General features: G+C 55.9%; 1 protein-coding gene across 1 annotated transcript; it reads right to left on the reverse strand.

Moving 5' to 3' along the window:
* Positions 1–12,744: 12,744 nt before the first annotated feature.
* Positions 12,745–18,198, reverse strand: LOC118655060 (protein Daple-like). Its single transcript, XM_036306495.1, has 5 exons — positions 18,035–18,198; positions 15,234–15,363; positions 14,149–14,243; positions 13,893–14,009; positions 12,745–13,017 (listed from the first exon to the last, which is right to left on the reverse strand). The coding sequence occupies exons 2-5, from the start codon at positions 15,310–15,312 to the stop codon at positions 12,826–12,828; spliced, it is 483 nt and encodes a 160-aa protein (XP_036162388.1). The 5' UTR covers positions 15,313–15,363; positions 18,035–18,198; the 3' UTR covers positions 12,745–12,825.
* Between the last annotated feature and the right edge of the window lie 840 nt (positions 18,199–19,038).

Genomic DNA, 19,038 nt, shown 5'->3' on the forward strand with positions numbered 1-19,038 from the left:
GTGTGTACATATAAACACACTCCCTCCTCTTCCTCTGGTTGGTTGATAAACATGTGGCTGGATGCTTCTTTCCCGAGGTGTGTCTGACCTTTTCCCATTTTCTCACTTTCCTGCTCTCCCCAGGGGGAGCCCCTCTGGTGCCACAGGTGACCCCGCCCTCTCTGCAGGCAGACCTCAGCCCTGAGTGGTCACGTGGATGTTTGCCACCCCCCAGAGCGCGCAGCTCCCAGCCAGTGCAGAGAGGTGGGGCCCTGGAGCTCAGGAGGGCCCGGTTTGGGTGCTCCCTCAGCAACAGGACCCCGTGGCACCGCCCCGGGGGGACCACCCTCTGGTTTGGGTGGTATGTGAGTGAGAAGTCAGAGTTGGGAGCAACTGGGGGAGTGAGGGATAGGACACGGGGAAGGGAGGGCGATGCCCAGCATGGTCTGGGGGAAGGGGACAGAGGGGATGAGAGGAGGAGCACAGAGGCTTTGGTGGGGGAGGAGCGTGAACGGTGTGCTGAGCATTGTGGGGTGGAGGTGTCTTTGGGACCTCCAAGCTGGGAACAGATCTGGGGGTTCCCAGGAGAGGCCTGGGCTAGTGGTGCTGGGAGCCTTCTGGGAAGATGGCAGTGAAAGCTGTGGGTACGACCAGCTTGTCTGGGGCTGGAGGGGGGTGAGAGCGGGTGGGGTGCACCCCACGGTGAGTCACATGGAACACATAGTCCGCAGAAGGACGGGTGTAGCTAGTGTGGCGGCTGAGGGAGGGAGGTTCACAAAGGTAGATCAGCGGGGTGGATGCCAGAGGTGCCAGGGGGCTGAGAAGGTGTGGGAGGCAGGCAGACCAGTTGGCCAGGCCCTGCCAAGACCCAGGGACTGGGGTGTCGGGGGGACCTGGGATGAGAACAGTCAGCTAAGAGGGGCGGGCACATTCCAGATCCATTCCAGACCCAGGTTCAGGGGAGCGACCACCTGTGGGAAGTGGAGAGAGGAGGGGTCCAGCCCGCACCCCAGGTTTTGGCTTCTGTGATTGACAGCTGGTGGCCTTGGATAAGCAGGGAGCCCAGAGGAGCCAGGGAGAGTGGGGGAGCCCGCAGCCCGGGCAGGGGGTCTAAGGCAGCGACCTCAGGCCTGAAGCTCAGGAGCGGTCAGTGCTGGGGAGCAGGTGGCTCAGCCCTACAGAGGGGCAGGGAGGGGGCTGCCTCCACAGTGGAACCCGGGAGCGGGCACACAGGGAGCTTCAATGAGTGTTTGTGGAAAGGATGAGGGGGGACCCAGGGACCGGCCAGTGTGCGCCCTGAAGAGCTGTCCCAGATGGGAGAGAATCAGGGGACAGAGGCTGAGAGCTCCCAGGGGTGACCGGTCAGGTTCAGACCCTGCAACAGCCAATGGCGCCGGGGAGGCGGCCTGCAGGGGTCCACACGCTCAGTTTGGCTCCCATCTTTGGGGAGGGCAGCTCGCAGAGGGGGCGGCTCCCCCAGGGGCAGGGCCTTGGAAAGAAGGGGAAAGGAGGCCACAGGACGCACCTTACAGAAGAGGCTGGTGAGGGAGGAGGGATACGCAGGCAGCAGCTGGACGGGCCGCCATGAGGTCAGGTCAGAAGGGATCTTCACCTGCCGTCCTCCTCCCTCCTCGGCCTCTTCCTAGTTGAGTGGCCTTGGAAAACCCAAGGATCATTTTAAGCTGAGCTCCTGCTGTGATAGAAATCCCAAATCAAAATGGGATTCCACTTAGAGGGACTTAAAATACACCAAGGCCTGGGAAGAGCGGCTGCCTGGGAAACAGGAAACCTGGCTTCCCCTTCTCTGGCCTCCGGGCCGAGGGAGGTCTGCATTCCAGGGGCCCAGGACCCGGGGGCGGACGCGGGGAGCCCGGAGCCCAGGCATCGCTGCCAGTGACGAGCGGTGAGGAAATCCAGGACTCAATTCTACTCCAACTCATTTTATTACAAACCCATCCTTGTGTTCCAGCATCAATGGCTAATTCGTACACGTCTCAGCACTCCAAGGCAGAACACATTTGCACACCCAGTTCTTTCTCAGCACATCAACTCCAAAGGAAAACCTCTTTAGAGAACCCCATCCCCAGGCTAAGCCCATCCCAGGAGAGCACCTTAGTAAACTGGAAACCATGTGTCAGGTAACCGGCCATATACACACTTGAGGTGCGACTCCCAAGGAGAAAGATTGAGGCCAACTGATGTCAATATAGGCTGTCCCCCAAAAAGGTAAAGAGAGCTCAGGCTGCTGATGGACAATGAGTCCCCATTGAATGTAAATATAGGCTGTCCCCCAAAAAGGTAAAGAGAGCTCAGGCTGCTGATGAAAAATGACAGCATAGGAATGTAACTATAAGGTGTCCCCCAAAAATGGTATAGAGAGTTCAGGCTGCTGCTGGAAAATGTCACCAATGGAATGTAAATATAAGGTGTCCCCCCAAAAATGGTATAGAGAGTTCAGGCTGCTGTGGACAATGAGTCCCCATTGAATGTAAATACAGGCTGTCCCCCAAAACAGGTACAAAGCGGTCATACAAGTGATGGAAAATTCCCTCCATGGAAAGTACGTGTAGTATCCCCCCAAAATGTAGACACGTTAACAGCTGATAACACACTTAATTTTCACTTCTTTTCAGTTTGAACAGATTTGAAGAAATGGGTGAAGACGGTAAGATTTGAACGAAGACCATGTCTCCACGAGGCTTTTTATGGGGACACAGAAAAGTTAAAGTTGAGGGGACTCAACACCCAGCAGTCGAGGAATCGAGGGCAGCTATTGAGAGAGGTGCGCACAAACACCGACCCGAAGGAACGATTCTTGATGTTTGCGAGTCCGTGGCTGCGTCAGTTCTGGTCCAGGCGCTGCTGCTGCTGAAGCCACGGAACCGCAAACACCGAGAATCGCTGCGTTCGGTGTTTCTGCGCGTCCTCTGTCCACAGCGGCCCTGGACGCCTGGACTGGGGCCCGTTCGGGACCAGACACTTCATCCTGTATGTGTCCCCATGACAAAGTCCAGAGGGTACATCTTCTTGGTTCCAAGCTTAGTCTGGCTTCACCCATTCCGTCAAATCCGCTAACCCTGAAACGGAGGGAAAATTGAGTTACCAGCTGTTAAAGGGCGTGTACATTTGGTGGACCGCCTGTGGTACATCCATTAGGGGGACACCTCAAAACACATATATTTCATGAGGGCCTACACCGGGTATGGAAGGTATTAAATTGGGTTTCTATCCCGGGGAGTGACTCAGAAACAAAGACTCAAAGTGTCATCCTCGATGGTGGACACCGGGGGCTACAGCCACGTTACCGACCAGGCTGCACCCGCCTCTCGCACACGCTCCCCTCTGCACACTGTGGCCTCTGCGGGGAGGGGGCGGGCAGGGCTTCTCTGCGCCAGGCGGGGCAGAGCCCATGATGGTAGAAAAGTGAACCCGGGGGCAGGTCCGGGGCCCAGGAGCCAGCTGGAGAGAGGCACAGCCTGAGGCCACCTGCCTGGATGGCTCCGGGCTCAGGAGTGTGGGGCCCAGGCCTGGCTCGGCAATGCTCTGGGGTAACAGTGAGCCCGACTCTAAGGTCCACCCAGGGCTGCGAGGTCTTGGTCGTCTGGCCGGTCTGGGCTTCCCCGTTCCAAAGTCGCTCCCGGCCCCTCAGGCCGATGGGAGAAGGGGCCCTGGTGGTCAGAAGGGGCGTCAGGAGTTTGAAGGCTCAGGGCCTGCGAGTCCAAAAGACCAGTCACCCACGGCCACGCTCATCGTCTGAACTCCACTTGCTGGTCCCAAGCAGCTGTGGCGACGCCCGCCTTCTCTCTAAGTTGTTCCCATGACTGACGTTCTCGGGGCCCCGTTGGCATGGGAGCCATGTCGGGTGACTTGCGTGGGCTCTTGGCAGGGAGCCCCTCTCTGTGGTCCTGCCCTGGACCCGTCGGGCTCTGAGAAGCTGACACTGCCAGGACAGGGGCCACGGTGGCCACATGCCCTGAATGTCCGGGGCTGAGTCCGCGTCCTGGCAGCCGGGGCTGCAGTCACTGTGTGGTGCTGGGGCTGGAGCTGCTGCGGCCGCCACCTCCCGTGGCCATGGCGGGGCCGTGGCGGAGGCTGCAGGGGAGCCAGCCTCTCCTCCTTTGGGGGAGCCAGTGAGAAGCGCCTCCTGTCCAGTGGTTGGCACTGGGGACCCTGGCGGTGAAGGAGCTGGGGCAGAGGGTGTGGCTGGCTGTTTCTGCCCCTCGAGTCCTCAGAACCCCCGCCTTCAGGTGACTCCTGTTTGCCGGCCTGTGGCCTGCAGGTCCCAAGCAGCTGGGCTGAGGCTAGGCTGACCGCCCTATTTAGGGACAGGCACCAGCGGGCAGCTGTGTGGGAGGTGGGGGGGCAAGGGGCGAATGGGGTGGCCTGGCTCTGCCCAGAGAAAGGCTCTGGGGAGGCAGGGCTGCCTCAGGGCGCACTGGGTGGGCCTTGGGCTCAGCAGGTCTCAAGTTGGGCTTCACATACCGCCCTGCCTTCAGCAGCTTCCCCCGGAGGGGCTGACAGTCCTCCTGCGGGCACAGAGTGGGAGGCATCCTCCCTTTGCTCCTGGCAGGTGCGCCTGCCTGGCCCCCGGTGGTCAGGAGATGAAGGTGTTTCTGAGCAGGTACCTTGGCAGGTCATCGGGCACCTGGCAGTGTCCTACAGAGAAGAGAGGAAGGATGGAGAGGACGGAGTGAGGGCAGGAGGGTTCTCGGAGAGCCCTCCCCTCCGAGGGCCGCCCCTCACAGGCCACATGGCCAGGACCAAAGTTTCCGCTCCTGCTTGGCCTGTTGACAGCCTAGCGTCGCCCCAGCTCCCTCAGCGCCCTTGGTCAGGACACCAGGCCTGGGTGCTGGGTCAGCAGAGGCATCTGAGTGGTCAAGGCTGCCTCCGTGGAGGGCCACTCCCTTCAGTATCGGGTTCCCAGGGCCTGGGGCAGAGAAGGACAGTGAGACATGGGGCTGCAGCACCCCAGGCCAAGGGGGGGCGACCACACCGAGGCCTAGCAGCAGAGGCGGCAGGGCCCACGGAGCCCAGGGACAGAGGTGGGGCTGCGCCTCACGGGCTGTGGTCTGAGTGGGAGGCCCTGGCCGCAGGCCTGAGTGGAGGCCTCCACTCTACCCATCGCTCACAGGGCGGGCCCGGAGCAGCTGGGAGAACCTGGGGGACCAACTCACGAGGCTGCACCAAATGTTGGCACAAGTCCAACACATAACTCCTGGGCACACCTGCTGTGAGACACTGTGTCCTCAGATCCCTGATTTCAAAGCACCCTGACCTGAGTCTGCCTAGGACCACTCCACACCTGTGGTCCGGGCCCTCACGGTCCAGGAGGGCACCCTTAGGATTTGAGAACCAAGTCGGTTGCCACCCTAACAACCGTCTGTTTAAGAAGTCCTCCTCTCCGCATGGTGACTTTGACTGCACCATGGGTTTACCTTGTATTTTGTGCTGTCTGCAATCTCTGAATTTTCTACCATGAACGTATACTCTTGTCAAAGCTAAACAGAATCCCAATTTAAAAAAACATGAGGGCAAAACCCCTAAAAGACCTGCAACTACCTCATCGTGGGACAGGCGATGGGCTCTCCAATCCCAGTGGCACAGGCGTGCGGTGGAGCTCCGGGAGCACGAGGACAGGCTGTTTGCACAGCGTCGGGCTCCAGGCAGCCCCGGGGCTGTGGGCCCGGAGCCACACCCACTGTGAGGATTGCGGGCCCCTTTCACTCTCCCAGGACCTGCCCCCCTGCCCCTCAGCCACTCAATGTCACACCCACCGTGAAGTTTGAAGCACCCAAATCTTACCCCTTGACATCAGGCCTCCACTGCGTGACGTCACCTGGAGGAGCAGAGCGGCGGACACAGCCAAGCCAGAGAGACCTCGGGTTTCCAACTGCGCCCACGGGAGACAGGCCGAGGGAGGACCAGGCCGTGGCAGCCCAGGAGTTAGTGCCGGTGCAAGAGTCCAAGTAGGGGACACAACAAGCGACTAAGTCAGGGCGATGGTGACTCCTGCTTTGGCGTGGCCTTGTTGTCATGGCGACTGAGGTTTCCATTAGGTTCAGGATTTTTCTTTTTCCAAGCGAACTGGTTTTCTTTGGGCTTTTGTTGTTGTTGTTGTTGTTGTTGTTGGAGTTTTTTTGTTCTTTTAAAAGAAACTTAAAAAATTTTCAGAAATAAAGGGTATATGATCAAGACAGGGATAAAGGGAAAGGATTATAAATCTTCGTGGTCGGAAAAAAGGGAGAGGCAAGTTAGGGAGGAGAGGGTGGGTGCATTAAATGCAGCATTTCATGACGTTAGACCAAGCAGAGCTGGCCACTGGAGGCTTGTCTTTGACCGCAACATGCTTCTTTCTGCACCAAAGGGCACTCTTTCGTTGTTCCGTTGCTAAATTGTCATCCCGGATAACCAAGGGAGGAAGGATCAAAACACAGAAAACAGCAAGTAAATGAACTGAATAATGGACAAATGACTCTACATTCGACAAATGTACTTGGGAAGTCAGAATCCAGTCCAGCCCGGGAGAGACGGCAATATTCCCCCCAGCACACCCAGCATCAGGGCCCGGTGAACCCTTTCTGCTCGGACTCCAGTCAAGTGTTGGAGTGGCAGCTGGAGCCAGGCCTCCACGTAGCACAAGAGGAGCATTCTGTACTGCTCAAGGAGTGGATGTCTTAGACTGCTTTTCCATTTCCATGGGTTACATTATTAAGCAAGGGTGTTTATTGATGTAGGGGGCAGCTTTCCTTACTCATCCACTTTTTTGTCCAATGTGTTTTCATTGATTTTCAGAGAGGGGGAGGGAGAGGGAGATAGAAACATCAGTGATGAGAAAGATGGATCGACTGTCTTCTGCACGCCCATACTAGTGTGCCGAGACCGGGAATCAGAAGGTGATCTCCTGGTTCATGGGACGATGCTCACCCAGCTGAGCCACACCAGCTGCGCTTACCCATCCATTTTAATGACAGGCTCCCTGGCATCCTGTCTCACACACAACCAACTCCTGCTCCCCTCCAAACACTTAGTGGCATGCTTCTGGCCTGCTGCATGCAGTGAAACAGTCCACCTGGACTCCTCAGTCATAATACTTCTTTTTAAAAAGTCCTCACGGGAGGATTTTTTTCCATTGGTCTTTAGAGAGAGAGTGGATGGGAGGATGTAGGTGAAGGGAGGGAGAGAGCAAGAGAGGGAAACATCGATGGGAGAGAGATACATCCACTGGTTGCCTCTCTCACAAACCCCAACCGCGGCCAGGATCAACCCTGCGACCGAGGTATGTGCGCTTGACTGGAAATCTAAGTTGCGCCCCTTCGGTCCTTCGATGCTCTAACCACTGAGACAAACGGGCAGGCTCACTAAGAATTCTGGTACCTCTCACAGCCTCTGATGGCAGGATGACTTTGCACATAACGAAAATACCTACCTCTATCTGATACCAAAACACCCTCAAACTCAAGCATTATTCCAGTGTAGATCGCGCCGCATCCTCTCCTCTTGGTTTAGCCCTCACAGCCTTTAAGTTCTAGTCTTATGAGAGCAGACAATTGGTCTAGTGACTTCCTCAACACGTCAATCCATGAACAGAAGGGATTTCTCCAGTTCTGATGGAGGATTCAAGTGCACAGCCGCACCTCTGCTATTTCTTCCCCCGCAGCGCCACCTGCTGACACAGCTCACACCACAGAGAAGGGACCCACTCCTCAGTGCTGGGGCCCCAAGTTGGTTGAGCATCTTCAGGGACCAAAGCAGCTTGAAGGGCAGGCAGTGCTCACAGCGGTGAAGAGTTCGGGCCCCGGAACCTGTCAGACGCGGGTTCGGGTCCCAGCTCCAACACTGATTCTCTGGGCCAGTGCTGACCCTGGTCAAGCATTCCTGAGCTCCCCTCCCAGCTCTGAAGGGGGACAGGAATGGAGCCGACCTCCCATGGCAGCTAGAACTCAAGGAGACGGACAAAGTGGGTCAACTACCGAAAGGCTGCTGAGCCCAGAAAGCCCCCTCGCACGGCTGCCGTTACTCACTGCAGCCCCTGACCTGCTCACTCACGGATCCAAACCACAGTGGGGATCTGTCAAGCAGTTTTTTCTCAGAAGGTTTTGCTGACTCAATTGGGCTGATTATAGCTCATTCATCAACTTGGCCAATCACACAAGTGGGCGTGATACATGTCCAAAAGTGTGAGGAGCCAGTATGAAAACCCGAGGCCACAGAACCCTCTGGAGAAAACCAATGCTAACAAGGCAGTAAGCTTCATGATCATTTACCTGCACGTGAGCGTTTCCCCGACTTCACCTCCTGTGAGACCGGGAACGCAAGCAGCAGCCCCCAGACAGTGTGTCTGCGTGCGCACACTTCATTTCTGCATCTCGAGTGACACAGCAGGACTTGCAGTGGTGACTGCCACCCGGAATGGCTGCTGCCCCCGTCACAGCCACAGGGCGCCTTGTCACGGCCCCGGGTCCTGTCAGGTCCTGTCACCCCAGCCCCTGGGAGCCCACGAGTCTCGGGCCTGGCCCCGTCTTCAGAAAGTCCTAGTGTCCTTCATCAAATTGTTAACTTTCTCAGGGGGCATGTTTGGCAGGATTATAGGCAAATAATCAATAAAATGATATTTCAAAGTGAATGTGAAAACTAAACCACCTTTCAGTCGATGGCTTTGTTTAATTGGTTCTAAGAGGAACCCCCACCCCACCCCCGTCCAACCTTCCATCTCTGAAATCAGGGTGCAGCTTGGAGCATCCCTCCCAGTCACTGTCGGCTGGTGGCGATTCTGACAAAACCCTCACTGCCACCACCCGATCACTTTCTTTCTATGAGCACAAGATCGGGCAGCTGACAGCTGACAGCCTCTTAGATCCCAGGAAACACAGGCAGCACATGCAGCTACAAATCCAGTGTGGACCCAATGGCTCACTCCCATCACAGCCCTCAATGAGCAGGTCCAGCGCCCCCTGGTGGGAGGACTCAGGGCCAGGCCAGGTGGGAGAAGAGAACCACACCTGCTTTTCAGAGCAACAGCAAGAGCAGAGCCCGAGCCTGGCTGAAGGCCTGGCAGATGTCCACGACAGGTTACATGGGGGCTCCCCCGTCAGAAATGGCTAATCCGAGGCCTGGCAGAGACAAGGAGCCCCAAACACATCCTCTCCTGAGCGTGTCTCCGCGGTAACTGTCTGGAGATCCGCTCTGGATAGCCGAGGACCCACCACAGTGTACGTGATGGGGAGGCTCCTCATGCTGAAGGAGCTAAATGGTTCTGGATGAAACTGCCACCACAGTGACGTGGGCTTACATGTTCTACTTGGGTGTTCACACACCTGAGGGGGCAGACGGGGGCGTGCGGAGCCCCCTTCAGGCTCCAAGCACACGTGTGCGCACCCAGCTCGCATCTCGTCGGTTCTGCCCTGACCTCGAGGAAGGCCTGAGATCCTGCCCTTCACTGCCCTCCTGCAGCCAGGCCAGCCCCTCCTACCTTTTGGTGGGGGCCCACTGCGGGCGTCTCCCTTCTCCTCCCAGTATGAGCACGATGGGGTGGCCTCCAGGGGCCCAGGACGGCCATCTGCGGGTGACTTGGCTTGTCCTCGTGTGTGGTCTCTCTGGCGTTGGAACAATTTGAGGAAGGCTCTGGCTCGACTCCAGCGCTTTTTCCTATTAGGAGTAGAGGGTTAGGACACTGCCAACCCCCACTGCCCCTCAGCCGGGGAAGCGGCCCTTCCCTTGGGGTTCAGCACCAGGTTCCCCACGAATCTGCATCGCCAGCACCAGGATCATCGCATGTGGCCTCAGGGCGTGGGGCACCATTGGCAGTTCATTGGCACAGACCCATGGACGGGAGAAGCGTTCCTTGTCGCAGAAACCCGCACTAGCCTCTCGGGAAACAGAACCTCCCATGCAGCCTCCACTCTGCGTCACCGGGAGGCACCGGGAGAGGTGCTGTGCTCATCTAGGTGTGCTGGCAATTGTGCATCCCAGGGCCATGTCAGGGAGAGTCAGGGCCTCCTCATTTCCCGCTGGAGCTCCCAATAGGTGAGACAGGCGGGCAGACTTAGCCCCTTCCGGGCACTGAGGAATCTGGGTGAGGGGGGAACAGGGTGGGCCCAGTGGGCCATGTGGATGAAAAAGAGTGGACACTGGCTGGTGTTCCCCAGGGGTTAGAGCAGTGGCCCAAGCACTCAAGGGTCAAGGGTTTGATTCTGGGTCAAGGGATTGTACCTGGGTTGCAGTTTTATCCCTGGGCCCACTGGGGGCGTGTGCTGGATGGCAACCAATCAATGTGTCTCTCATATTGATGTCTCTCTCATTGATGTCTCTCTCTCTTCCCCCCAACCCTTTGTTCCCGTCTACTTTCTCCTAAAATCAATGAAAAAATATCCTCAGGTGAGGATTGAGCAAAATTAAAATAGCCCTAGCCGGTTGGGCTCAGTGGGTAGAGCATCACTCTATGGACTGAAGGGTTCTGGGCTCCATTCTGGTCAAGGGCACATACCCGGGTTACAGACTCAATTCCCGGTGGGGGGTGTGCTGGAAGCAGCCAATTAATGATTCTCTTTCATCACTGATGTTTCTCTCTCTCACCCTCAGCCTTCTTCTCTGAATTCAGTTAAAATATACTAATATATATACATATACATATAAATATATACATATATATGTATATATATATATAGTAAAATCAAAACGAATCAATGAAAACAGTGAACTTACAGGGTCATACAGTGCAGCTAACCGGAAATGGAGGCATTCTAATGTCACAAGAAGAACCGCAGCTGGTTCTAATCCTGGCTCTGCCACAGAGCGACACTGTGCTGACTCAACTCGAGTACTTTCCTCATCGAGGCCTCAATGTCCCCGCCAACACAAGGGACAGGAGGAGGGTGGGAAATTATGTGGTTTTGTGATGTCAACAGAGAGCCCTTGCAGGATTCATGGTGATTTGCCCTCAAGGCTGGGCTGGGGCAGGACAATCTGAAGGCCCAGCTCCTGGGGCTCAGGCCCGGACGCAGGGGAAGGCCTGCTGGACGGAAGCCCGCAGCCTCGGGGACCGAGCCGCCCACCACCGGGGCTGCTGCTCTGCAGAAGGGAACGTGTTTGAGAACCACCCTGGCGTCCAGAGACTCCAGAGGAATGTAGGGAAGACCAAGAGGTTCCTGTGACTGAAGACCATGGGTGCTGGCCCAGGTGTCCGGCCCACGCGTCCGGCCCACGCTTCCTTCCCAAAACAGAAACATGGCTTTCTAGGTCCTGAAACCTGGAGACACAGCCTGATAGTCCTGCTTCAGTGGCTCTAATGCAGACTCTCTGCCCCTTCAACAGGAGATGGCAGCTGGCATTCGCCATCCCTCAGAGGATAACCCCGAGGAAGGCCGGAAAGAAACTCTAAATTCTTTCAGAGCTGGGAGGGAGGTGCGCACAGGGGACCTGGCATAGAGGGGAAGGTGCGGGCCCCACACACTGGTCACTGCTCCACATGGCTTTCCCCACTCGTGAAAGAGCAGCTTCCTGTTCTGTGTTGAAGTTCCTGCTGCTGAAATCAACTCACTTCCTAGGAGCAGGACACTGAGCTTTGCATGTCTGCCTCCTTGGAAAAAGGGTTCTTCGACTGAAACACTTTTGAAAAACATGGAATCAGAACATCTTTGCTCTGAGGGGGAAGAGCTGGGCAAAGGCAGAGTATCCCCAGGCTGGGACCTGGCCTTCTCTCCCTCTATCATTCCCTCCCTCCCTCCCTCGCTCCCTCCCTCCCTCCCACTCTCTCAGAAGGGCAATGAAAAAAGTATCCTGGGATGAGGATTAAATAACAATAATAATAAAAAGTAGAAATAAAAGGATGACCTGGCAGCCCGGGTCTGCCCCGCAGCTGACTGCCTTCAGAGGGTGTGTATTCTCCAGGAGGGCCTGCCCTGCTGCTGACACTCCCTCCCCACCTGCTGGACCTGCCTGGCCCCGCAGGCACCTGACTTTGTAGCCCCAAACATATTCAAACAAGGCTGTGCGAAGGAAGGCTTCCCGCGGTCAGGCCTCTGGGCTGAGACAAGACCTGGATTTGAATCCTGACTGGGCCACTACACTCAGGACTGACCCAAACAAGTTATTGAATCTCTCTGAGCCTCTTTCCTCATCTGTTTGAAAAGAAGGATAAAAACGCAGTCAATTCTCAGGATTCGCGGTATAATGTCCTATGGAGCCCCCGCGAGCACTGAGCAGTGTATACTGCAACTGTCCCCACCAGTTCCTGTGAGTCTCTGGCCACATTTCTGTCAACCAATCAAGATAAAAAGACGCTTTGCGTCATATGCTCACAGCCAACAGCACCAGAAAGCAGGAGAAGAGGACTCCATGGCACTCAATGGACTGTGAAAGGGACGCTCGTGTGCAGTGTGAGAGCTGAAACAGGCAGGAATCAGAGGCCTTGTTCAACCGCAGCTGCAAATGTGCACACCAGGCGATTCCAGGATCTCGCCCTATGGACAGGCCCCTGACAGGCCATGGAGACCGATGGGGGGTGACAAGCGCATCTCAGCGAGGAGGTGAGTTCGCCAACAGGGAACGCGGGAATGACGGGGAGCAAGCGTATGTCCTTCTGGAATGGCTGGTGAGAGAGGATGAAGATGCCCGTGCCCGACACAGTCATCACCATCATCCATGTGGGAGGGGCGGTCACCCACACCTGGACGATGCTCCATCCCAGCCACCAGCTGGAGGCCCTTCCCTCCTGACCATCAGCTGTGACTGTGACAGGGCGGGTGAAATGGCACCATTACCAGGGGACTCACCTGAGCTGAGCTCAGTGAGAGCTGAGGGAGTTGGTGTGAATGAAACGCGGCAGATGCCGCTGCAGGGGCAGGGCGGTTACCTTTGAAGCTCCTGCTGCAGCCTCTCCTTCTCTCCGTTGTTCTCTCCGGCGGCGGCGGCGGCAAGGGCCTTGGCCTCCTGCTCCTGCTTCAGGGCCTCCTGGACTTCTGGCAGCTGCTTCTCCTGCTCCCCCAGCTCCCTCTCCTCGGCCCCCTGTTGGTTCTGGGGGCCCAGACTGGAAGGTTCCTCCTGCCCAGAGGGAAAAGGTGAGGATGCCTCATTGGGTAAAGGCCCCGGGGAGCCAACGACCCCGCATCCCTGCACCCCCACACGCAGTGAGGGGCCAAGAGCAGGGCAAGTGCAGACCCCAGAAGTGCAGGGACCCTCGGGGCAGGCAGCACCAGCCGTGCTGAGTGCGGTTCTCCCAGCACTGAAGGAACTGCGCTGGCCGGGCCCACGGCATGAACGGACCAGCACATGGTGCTACGGGAGCCCTGCACCCTCTCCACACACGGGACCTTTAGGGGCACAGGATGCCCGCTCTCTGGATCAGCTCCTTGGCTGCCCCCTGTGACCCATTGTAAAAGCCTATTTTTTAAAAAGTACATAGAGATCAACCAAAGGACTTATATGCAAGCATATAGGCCTAACCAATGGACACGGACAACAGGGGGCTGAGCGCATGAGTTCTCTGCCCCCACCAATAGGGGGTAATGTGGGGATAAGGACACATATGTAATAACTTAATCAATAAAAATATTTTAAAAAGAAAAGAAAAATAAAAAGTACATAGAACATCAGTCAGGATACAGAAGATCTGAACAACACTAGCAGCCAACTGACCCTGATATTTACGGAACAACCATCTGCCCGGCACAGCCAGCAGCACCGCCCTCTTCCTCCCCCCAGTCCTGTCAACCACCACCAAGATGGCCAGTGTCCCTGGGAGGCAACACCTGCCCCCACGGCCGGCAGCGGCTGAGAATTGCTGGTCTGAGCTGCAGCTGAGCGAGGGCACTGGTCACCCAGGAGTCACTGATCCATGACCAGGACACGGCTGTGATCCCGGAGGCCCCCTCGGGCAGGCGGGGGCGCCAGGGGGGCATGCGCTCTGGAGGGCCTACCTGTGTGGCCCTGGAGGGCCTCACGGTGTTGGCGATGTTAGATGGGGGTTCTCCCTCCAGCTCTTCCTTTTGGCTGTTGGCCTTGTCCTGGGTGAGTTGGGTCCCCAACTCTGCCACCTGCAGAGCCAGAGACCCAGCCCGTGCCACAGTCAGGTCACACAGTGAACTTGGCTTGAAAGCAAACCCCAAACCTGTCACCCCACGGGACACCTGGCCACCGGCTTGCCCGTATATTCCGGACACCACCCACTGTTACCTCCTTCCGGAGCTGCTGGTTCTCCTCCTGCAGTGTCTTTACTGTGCCCTGGAGGGTACCCGTATTCTCCTCCAAATCGATGATCCGCGTGCAGGCTGAAGAGCAAAGTGGAGTCAGAGCCCAGCTTCCAGGGCCTCCACTTCCCCTCTCTGACTCTGGCCCCGAGAGGACCATCCACCCAGACGGCCACCCCCCCACCCCGAGGCCTAGGTGTGAGGGCCGGGGATGGTCAGCTGGGTGTCGTTCACAAGCTGCTGTCGCTGTTGGTTGTGGCCCCTGTGCTGGCTCAGCTGGGGTCCGGTAGGGGAGCCACCCAGAGCTTAAGAAGAAGGCAGGTGACCGTGGAGGGGCCAAAGCAGAAGTTCAAGACGGTGGAACTGCTGGAACCACTTTTTGCCAAGTTCTAACCTGACTGTCAAGTCAAGGATTTCAGAGACTCACAGAGTCGGCAAAGACATGGCATGGTCCGGGCCAGCCGTCAGAGTGCGGGGGTCTGGGGGGCTCAGCTGGGGAGTGGGAGGCATGGTAATTGGCCAGTAGGTCTGCTGGGGGTAGAGGATCGGGGGCGCGTGTGTCGAGTACTTGCCACCCGTGGGTGAGGTCCTTCGGGAGGAGAGGTCACTGAGCAGCCCCTGCCCAGGGAGACAAAGAGCAGACAGCACCCATCTGCCCGGGGATGACAGGAACGGAGGCAATCAGCCCAGGCCTCTGTTATAATGCAGGTCAGTGAGCACTGGGGAAGCCCCTGCCATCCAGAGCTTTCAATCCCCCACGGACAGATCTAAGACAGCCTCTGGGGTCAGTGTGCTGTCACCTGGAAGCTCCCGGGACTGTCCGCACGGGCGCTGAGAAATCTGGCAACACTTACTTGTAGTTCATGTCCTGACTTCAAGGCTGCCAGGCCCCTCATGTTCCCCTTGGGGAGAATGGCAATGAAACGGTCCCAAATGGCCCCTGAATCACACCCTACTGACTTGGGCTGAGGGTGGGCTGACCCAGGAGATTCAGAGCCAAGGGCTCAGCTCCCTGGGTGAGGGAGAAGCCACAGCCAGGCTGGCTCCCCGGTGCCAGGGGCTGCTGCCTACCTTCTATCAGCAGCTCCAGGTCCCAGCTCAGGTGGGCGGGCTGGTTCCTCCTCTGGACCTGTTCAGCCTCGAGGGCCATGATGTCCCCCAGCAGCTCCTCAAGGAACTGCTGGGGGATGTGTCCACGATCCTAGTGCAGGAAGAGGGGTGGGTGAAGATGCACACCATGGAACCCGCTGGCCTGCCCCGCCCCAGTGCAGCTACCCTCATTCCCCAGGATGAAGGGCCTCCATGCACCTGCTCACTTCCTAGAGCACAGCTGCACAGAAGGGACTCCAACACAGGGTCCCGCTGGGAGACCTACAGCCACTAAAAGACATGCTGACCCAGTGGTAGGTGATGAAGACCCATGAGGCCTCTGTGGTGTCTGAGCAAAGTGACGCACAGCACAGGGCTGTAAAGCAGGTGACAGGAGGACGGGCGGCTCTCAGGCCCCTTAGCTGGTTTACCATGTCTTGGAAAGGCCGTAGGGACTCCCAAATCACAGCTCGGCCCACATCCTCGTTGCCAGCAGAGACCCTTATTGCCAGTCACCCACCTACATCCATCCTTACAGAAAGCAACACAGCACTCAGGCCCTATCAGTTTGTTTGGTTTTTTTAACATCCTATAGAATGAAAGCCTAATATGCTAAGTGTCCGGTCATCCATTCAACCAATGAAAGCATAATACACGAATGATATGCTAAGGCCACTCAACAGCTTGCTATGACGTGCACTGACACTGGGGGGCAGACGCTGCAACTGGCTGGTTGGCTTGCTGCTGGGGTCTGGCTGATTGGGACTGAACTAGACAGGCCTGACATGCCCTTGGGCCCTCCTATGGTCCCTCACCACTAGCCAACCTCCTGTGTCCCTCCCCGCACTGATCATACACCAATGGAGTCCCCACTGCCTCGCCTATGCCCTCTCGCAATCCGGGACTCCTCAGGGGCTGTCAGAGAGCCAGTTTCAGCCTAATTCTCACAGGCCAGGCCATGGGACCCCACTTGTGCACGAATTGGTGCACTGGTCCTCTAGAGTGTGTGTGTTTGTGTGTATGTGTACGTTTCTTTTAAATATACTTTTATTGATCTCAGAGAGCAAAGGAGAGGGAGACACAGACACATCAATGATGAGAGAGAATCATTGATCACCTGCCTCCCACAGGCCACTCCTGGGCATGGAGTACGAGACCTGGGCATTGGCCGAACCGGGCAGGCCCTGTCTGTTTTGAGGGCCTTAAGTGTTGCCCATTTAAGCCGCTGAGCTTGCAAATGACCCTTCCTGTCAGCAGGTCACTGTGTCGGCAACAGCCCCAGCCCAGTGGCAGAAAATCAAAGTAGGGCACCACATAAACCTAAAGCTGCCCCCATCTGTTATACACATGATGCAAGAGTGTCTGACATGTACAGCCTCGTCTGGTTGTTCAAGTGCACCTGCTGATAGGTGTGGGACTTCGCTGAGCCCATTTCCCAAAGAAGGAAGGGGTGGGGCTAAGGTCTATCCCGGGTGTGAGAGCTGAGCCTTGGCCTATCATTTCCACAGTCACTCCACTGATCAGGGAGCTGGAAATAAATGGCTGTTTGGGTGAGTTTTTGTTCAACACCCAGTTGCCATGTGAACAGGTCACACACAGCCTCTTGGAAAACCAACAGCTCTGGGCAGTTTCCCGGAAATGAGGGCTAAGGCACAGCAAACAGCACTATGGGCCCCTGGGTGTCAGGCACATGCTGGGTGTGGGACGCATGGCTGGTCCCTCGCAGGCCCCCTCAGGGGAGGAGTCCGCGGGGCCTATTCCGGTCCCAGGGCCCAGCACACACGCGGAGCCGGTCAGCTCTTTCCCCTCATCTCTGCTCCCGCCCCAGGAGCCCTTCCAGAACCACTGGGTGTCCTAGGGGTCTGAGTCTCCCCTGAATGCCTTCACAGTGTGGGAACACGCATACAGGGGATGGGACCCTTTCTCTCGGTGGCAGTTTTCCAAGGCTGGCCCCACGCACAGTTCTAACAACTGGGAGTGGGCAGTAGCTCCTGCTTTTCCATCTCGTGTTCACTTTCCCGCACCGGCCAGAACCCAAGGTTCTTGGTAGAAGGGAAGCCGTGGACCTGCCGCCAGTGGACACGGTTCTGGTCAAAGCCTGGCAGCGGGAAGGGTTTGCTCACAGACTCGGGAGTCACCTGGGCACCGTCTCTCTGCCCATCCCCGGCCCTGCGCCAGGTGCCCTCTGTCCTTGCACATTCACTCCTCACAAGAGCCCCGAGGGGGTGGCAGGGACAGTCCCTTCTCACACAGGAAGAGGCTCTGCACTCACCGACTCTACGACCACCGACTCTTCTCACTTCAACTCTTCACACCGACTCTTCACACACTGACGATTCACACCGACTCCGCACCACCAACTCCGCACCACCAACTCCGCACCCACCAACTCCACACCCTCCAACTCCACGCCCACCGACTCCACGCCCACCAACTCCGCACCAAACATTCCACTGTCTCCATGGCCCCCCAACCAAACTGCTCAGGCCCCGCATTCTAAACAGCTCTGCCAGAGGCTCATGCCCCATGCTAACTGCTTTGGAATACACAAAAATTAGGACACCCTCCCCATGAAGCTTAAGATCTAGCTGGCACATAAAATATAAAGAAACATAAAGGTTATATGTATTGATCCTATACCACTGTAAATGGAAATTAACCACTTCATTCTGATATGTCTATCCACGTTTCAAAAACTTATTTTTTGCCATCTGCCACATTACAGAAATTTGATCCGTTCCTTTCAGGGAACAACACATTCATTTTATTTTGTGAAGTCTTACCTAGAGAGCCCAGCTCGGGAATTCTCCCCATTGACTGTCAATAGTTCATACATAAGAACCCCTGAAGTCCACCAGTCAATTGCCTAAAAAACAATTTGGCAGACCACTCACTAATGTGTAATTTATAAGAAAAATGAACAATGTAAAGCTGTATATTTGAAAAATACTTTATTTATTTATTTTTAAAATGTATCTTTATTGAGTTCAGAGGGGAAAGGAGAGGGAGGGAGAGAGAAAAACATCAATGATGAGAGAGAAGCATTGGTCAACTGCCTCCTGCATGCCCCATAATGGGGATCGAGCCCCCAACCCGGGCATGTGCCCTGACTAGGTATTAAACAGTGACCTCCTGGGTCATAGTGATACACTCAATCACTGAGCCATGCCGGCCAGACTGGAATATATTTTAACAAAAGGACTTTGTACATAGCTTTCTGTGCAAGGAATACTAAATTAGCACATGCAAGAAAGACATTTAGAGAACAAATATACAGGCACCCTCAGAACAGAATTTAAACATTTAGGCTGTCAATCAATTATTTCTAAACTAGTAATGGTTTTACTTGGGTTAATTAAAAAAACTCATTCTTAATTTAAGATAAATGTAAATTGTTTAAAGTAGATGAAATCTTTGGACTTAGATGGGGTGGGGGGGGGGAGTACTGATTAGCATTTAGATGAATTATCCAGCTCCAATGTCTGTTATAAAATTACTGAAGCCCTAACCTGTTTGGTTCAGTGGATAGAGCATTGGCCTGCGGACTGAAGGGTCCCAGGTTCGATTTTGGTCAAGGGCATGTACCTTGGTTGCGGGCTCATCCCAAGTAGGGAGTGTGAAAGAGGCAGCTGATCGATGTTTCTCTCTCATTGATGTTTCTAACTCTCTATCCCTCTCCCTTCCTCTCTGTAAAAAATCAATAAAATATATTAAAAAATAAAATTACTGAAAGTGAAACTGGACAAGCAATGGGTCCGGGCTGCTGGTCACTCCTTGAGCCAATGAA

Source organism: Myotis myotis, unplaced genomic scaffold (genome assembly GCF_014108235.1).
Source record: "Myotis myotis isolate mMyoMyo1 unplaced genomic scaffold, mMyoMyo1.p scaffold_m19_p_41, whole genome shotgun sequence".
NCBI lineage: Eukaryota > Metazoa > Chordata > Mammalia > Chiroptera > Vespertilionidae > Myotis > Myotis myotis.

What these genes read in the sequence shown, in the direction of transcription:
- LOC118655060 (XM_036306495.1), bottom strand. Translation starts at nt 15,312, where the DNA reads ATGGCCCTCGAGGCTGAACAGGTCCAGAGGAGGAACCAGCCCGCCCAC. An exon ending in ACCAGCAGCTCCGGAAGGAG is followed by an intron (nt 14,010 to 14,148) that starts GTAACAGTGGGT and finishes CTGGCTCTGCAG; the next exon opens with GTGGCAGAGTTGGGGACCCA. An exon ending in GGCCCTCCAGGGCCACACAG is followed by an intron (nt 13,018 to 13,892) that starts GTAGGCCCTCCA and finishes CCCTCTGGGCAG; the next exon opens with GAGGAACCTTCCAGTCTGGG.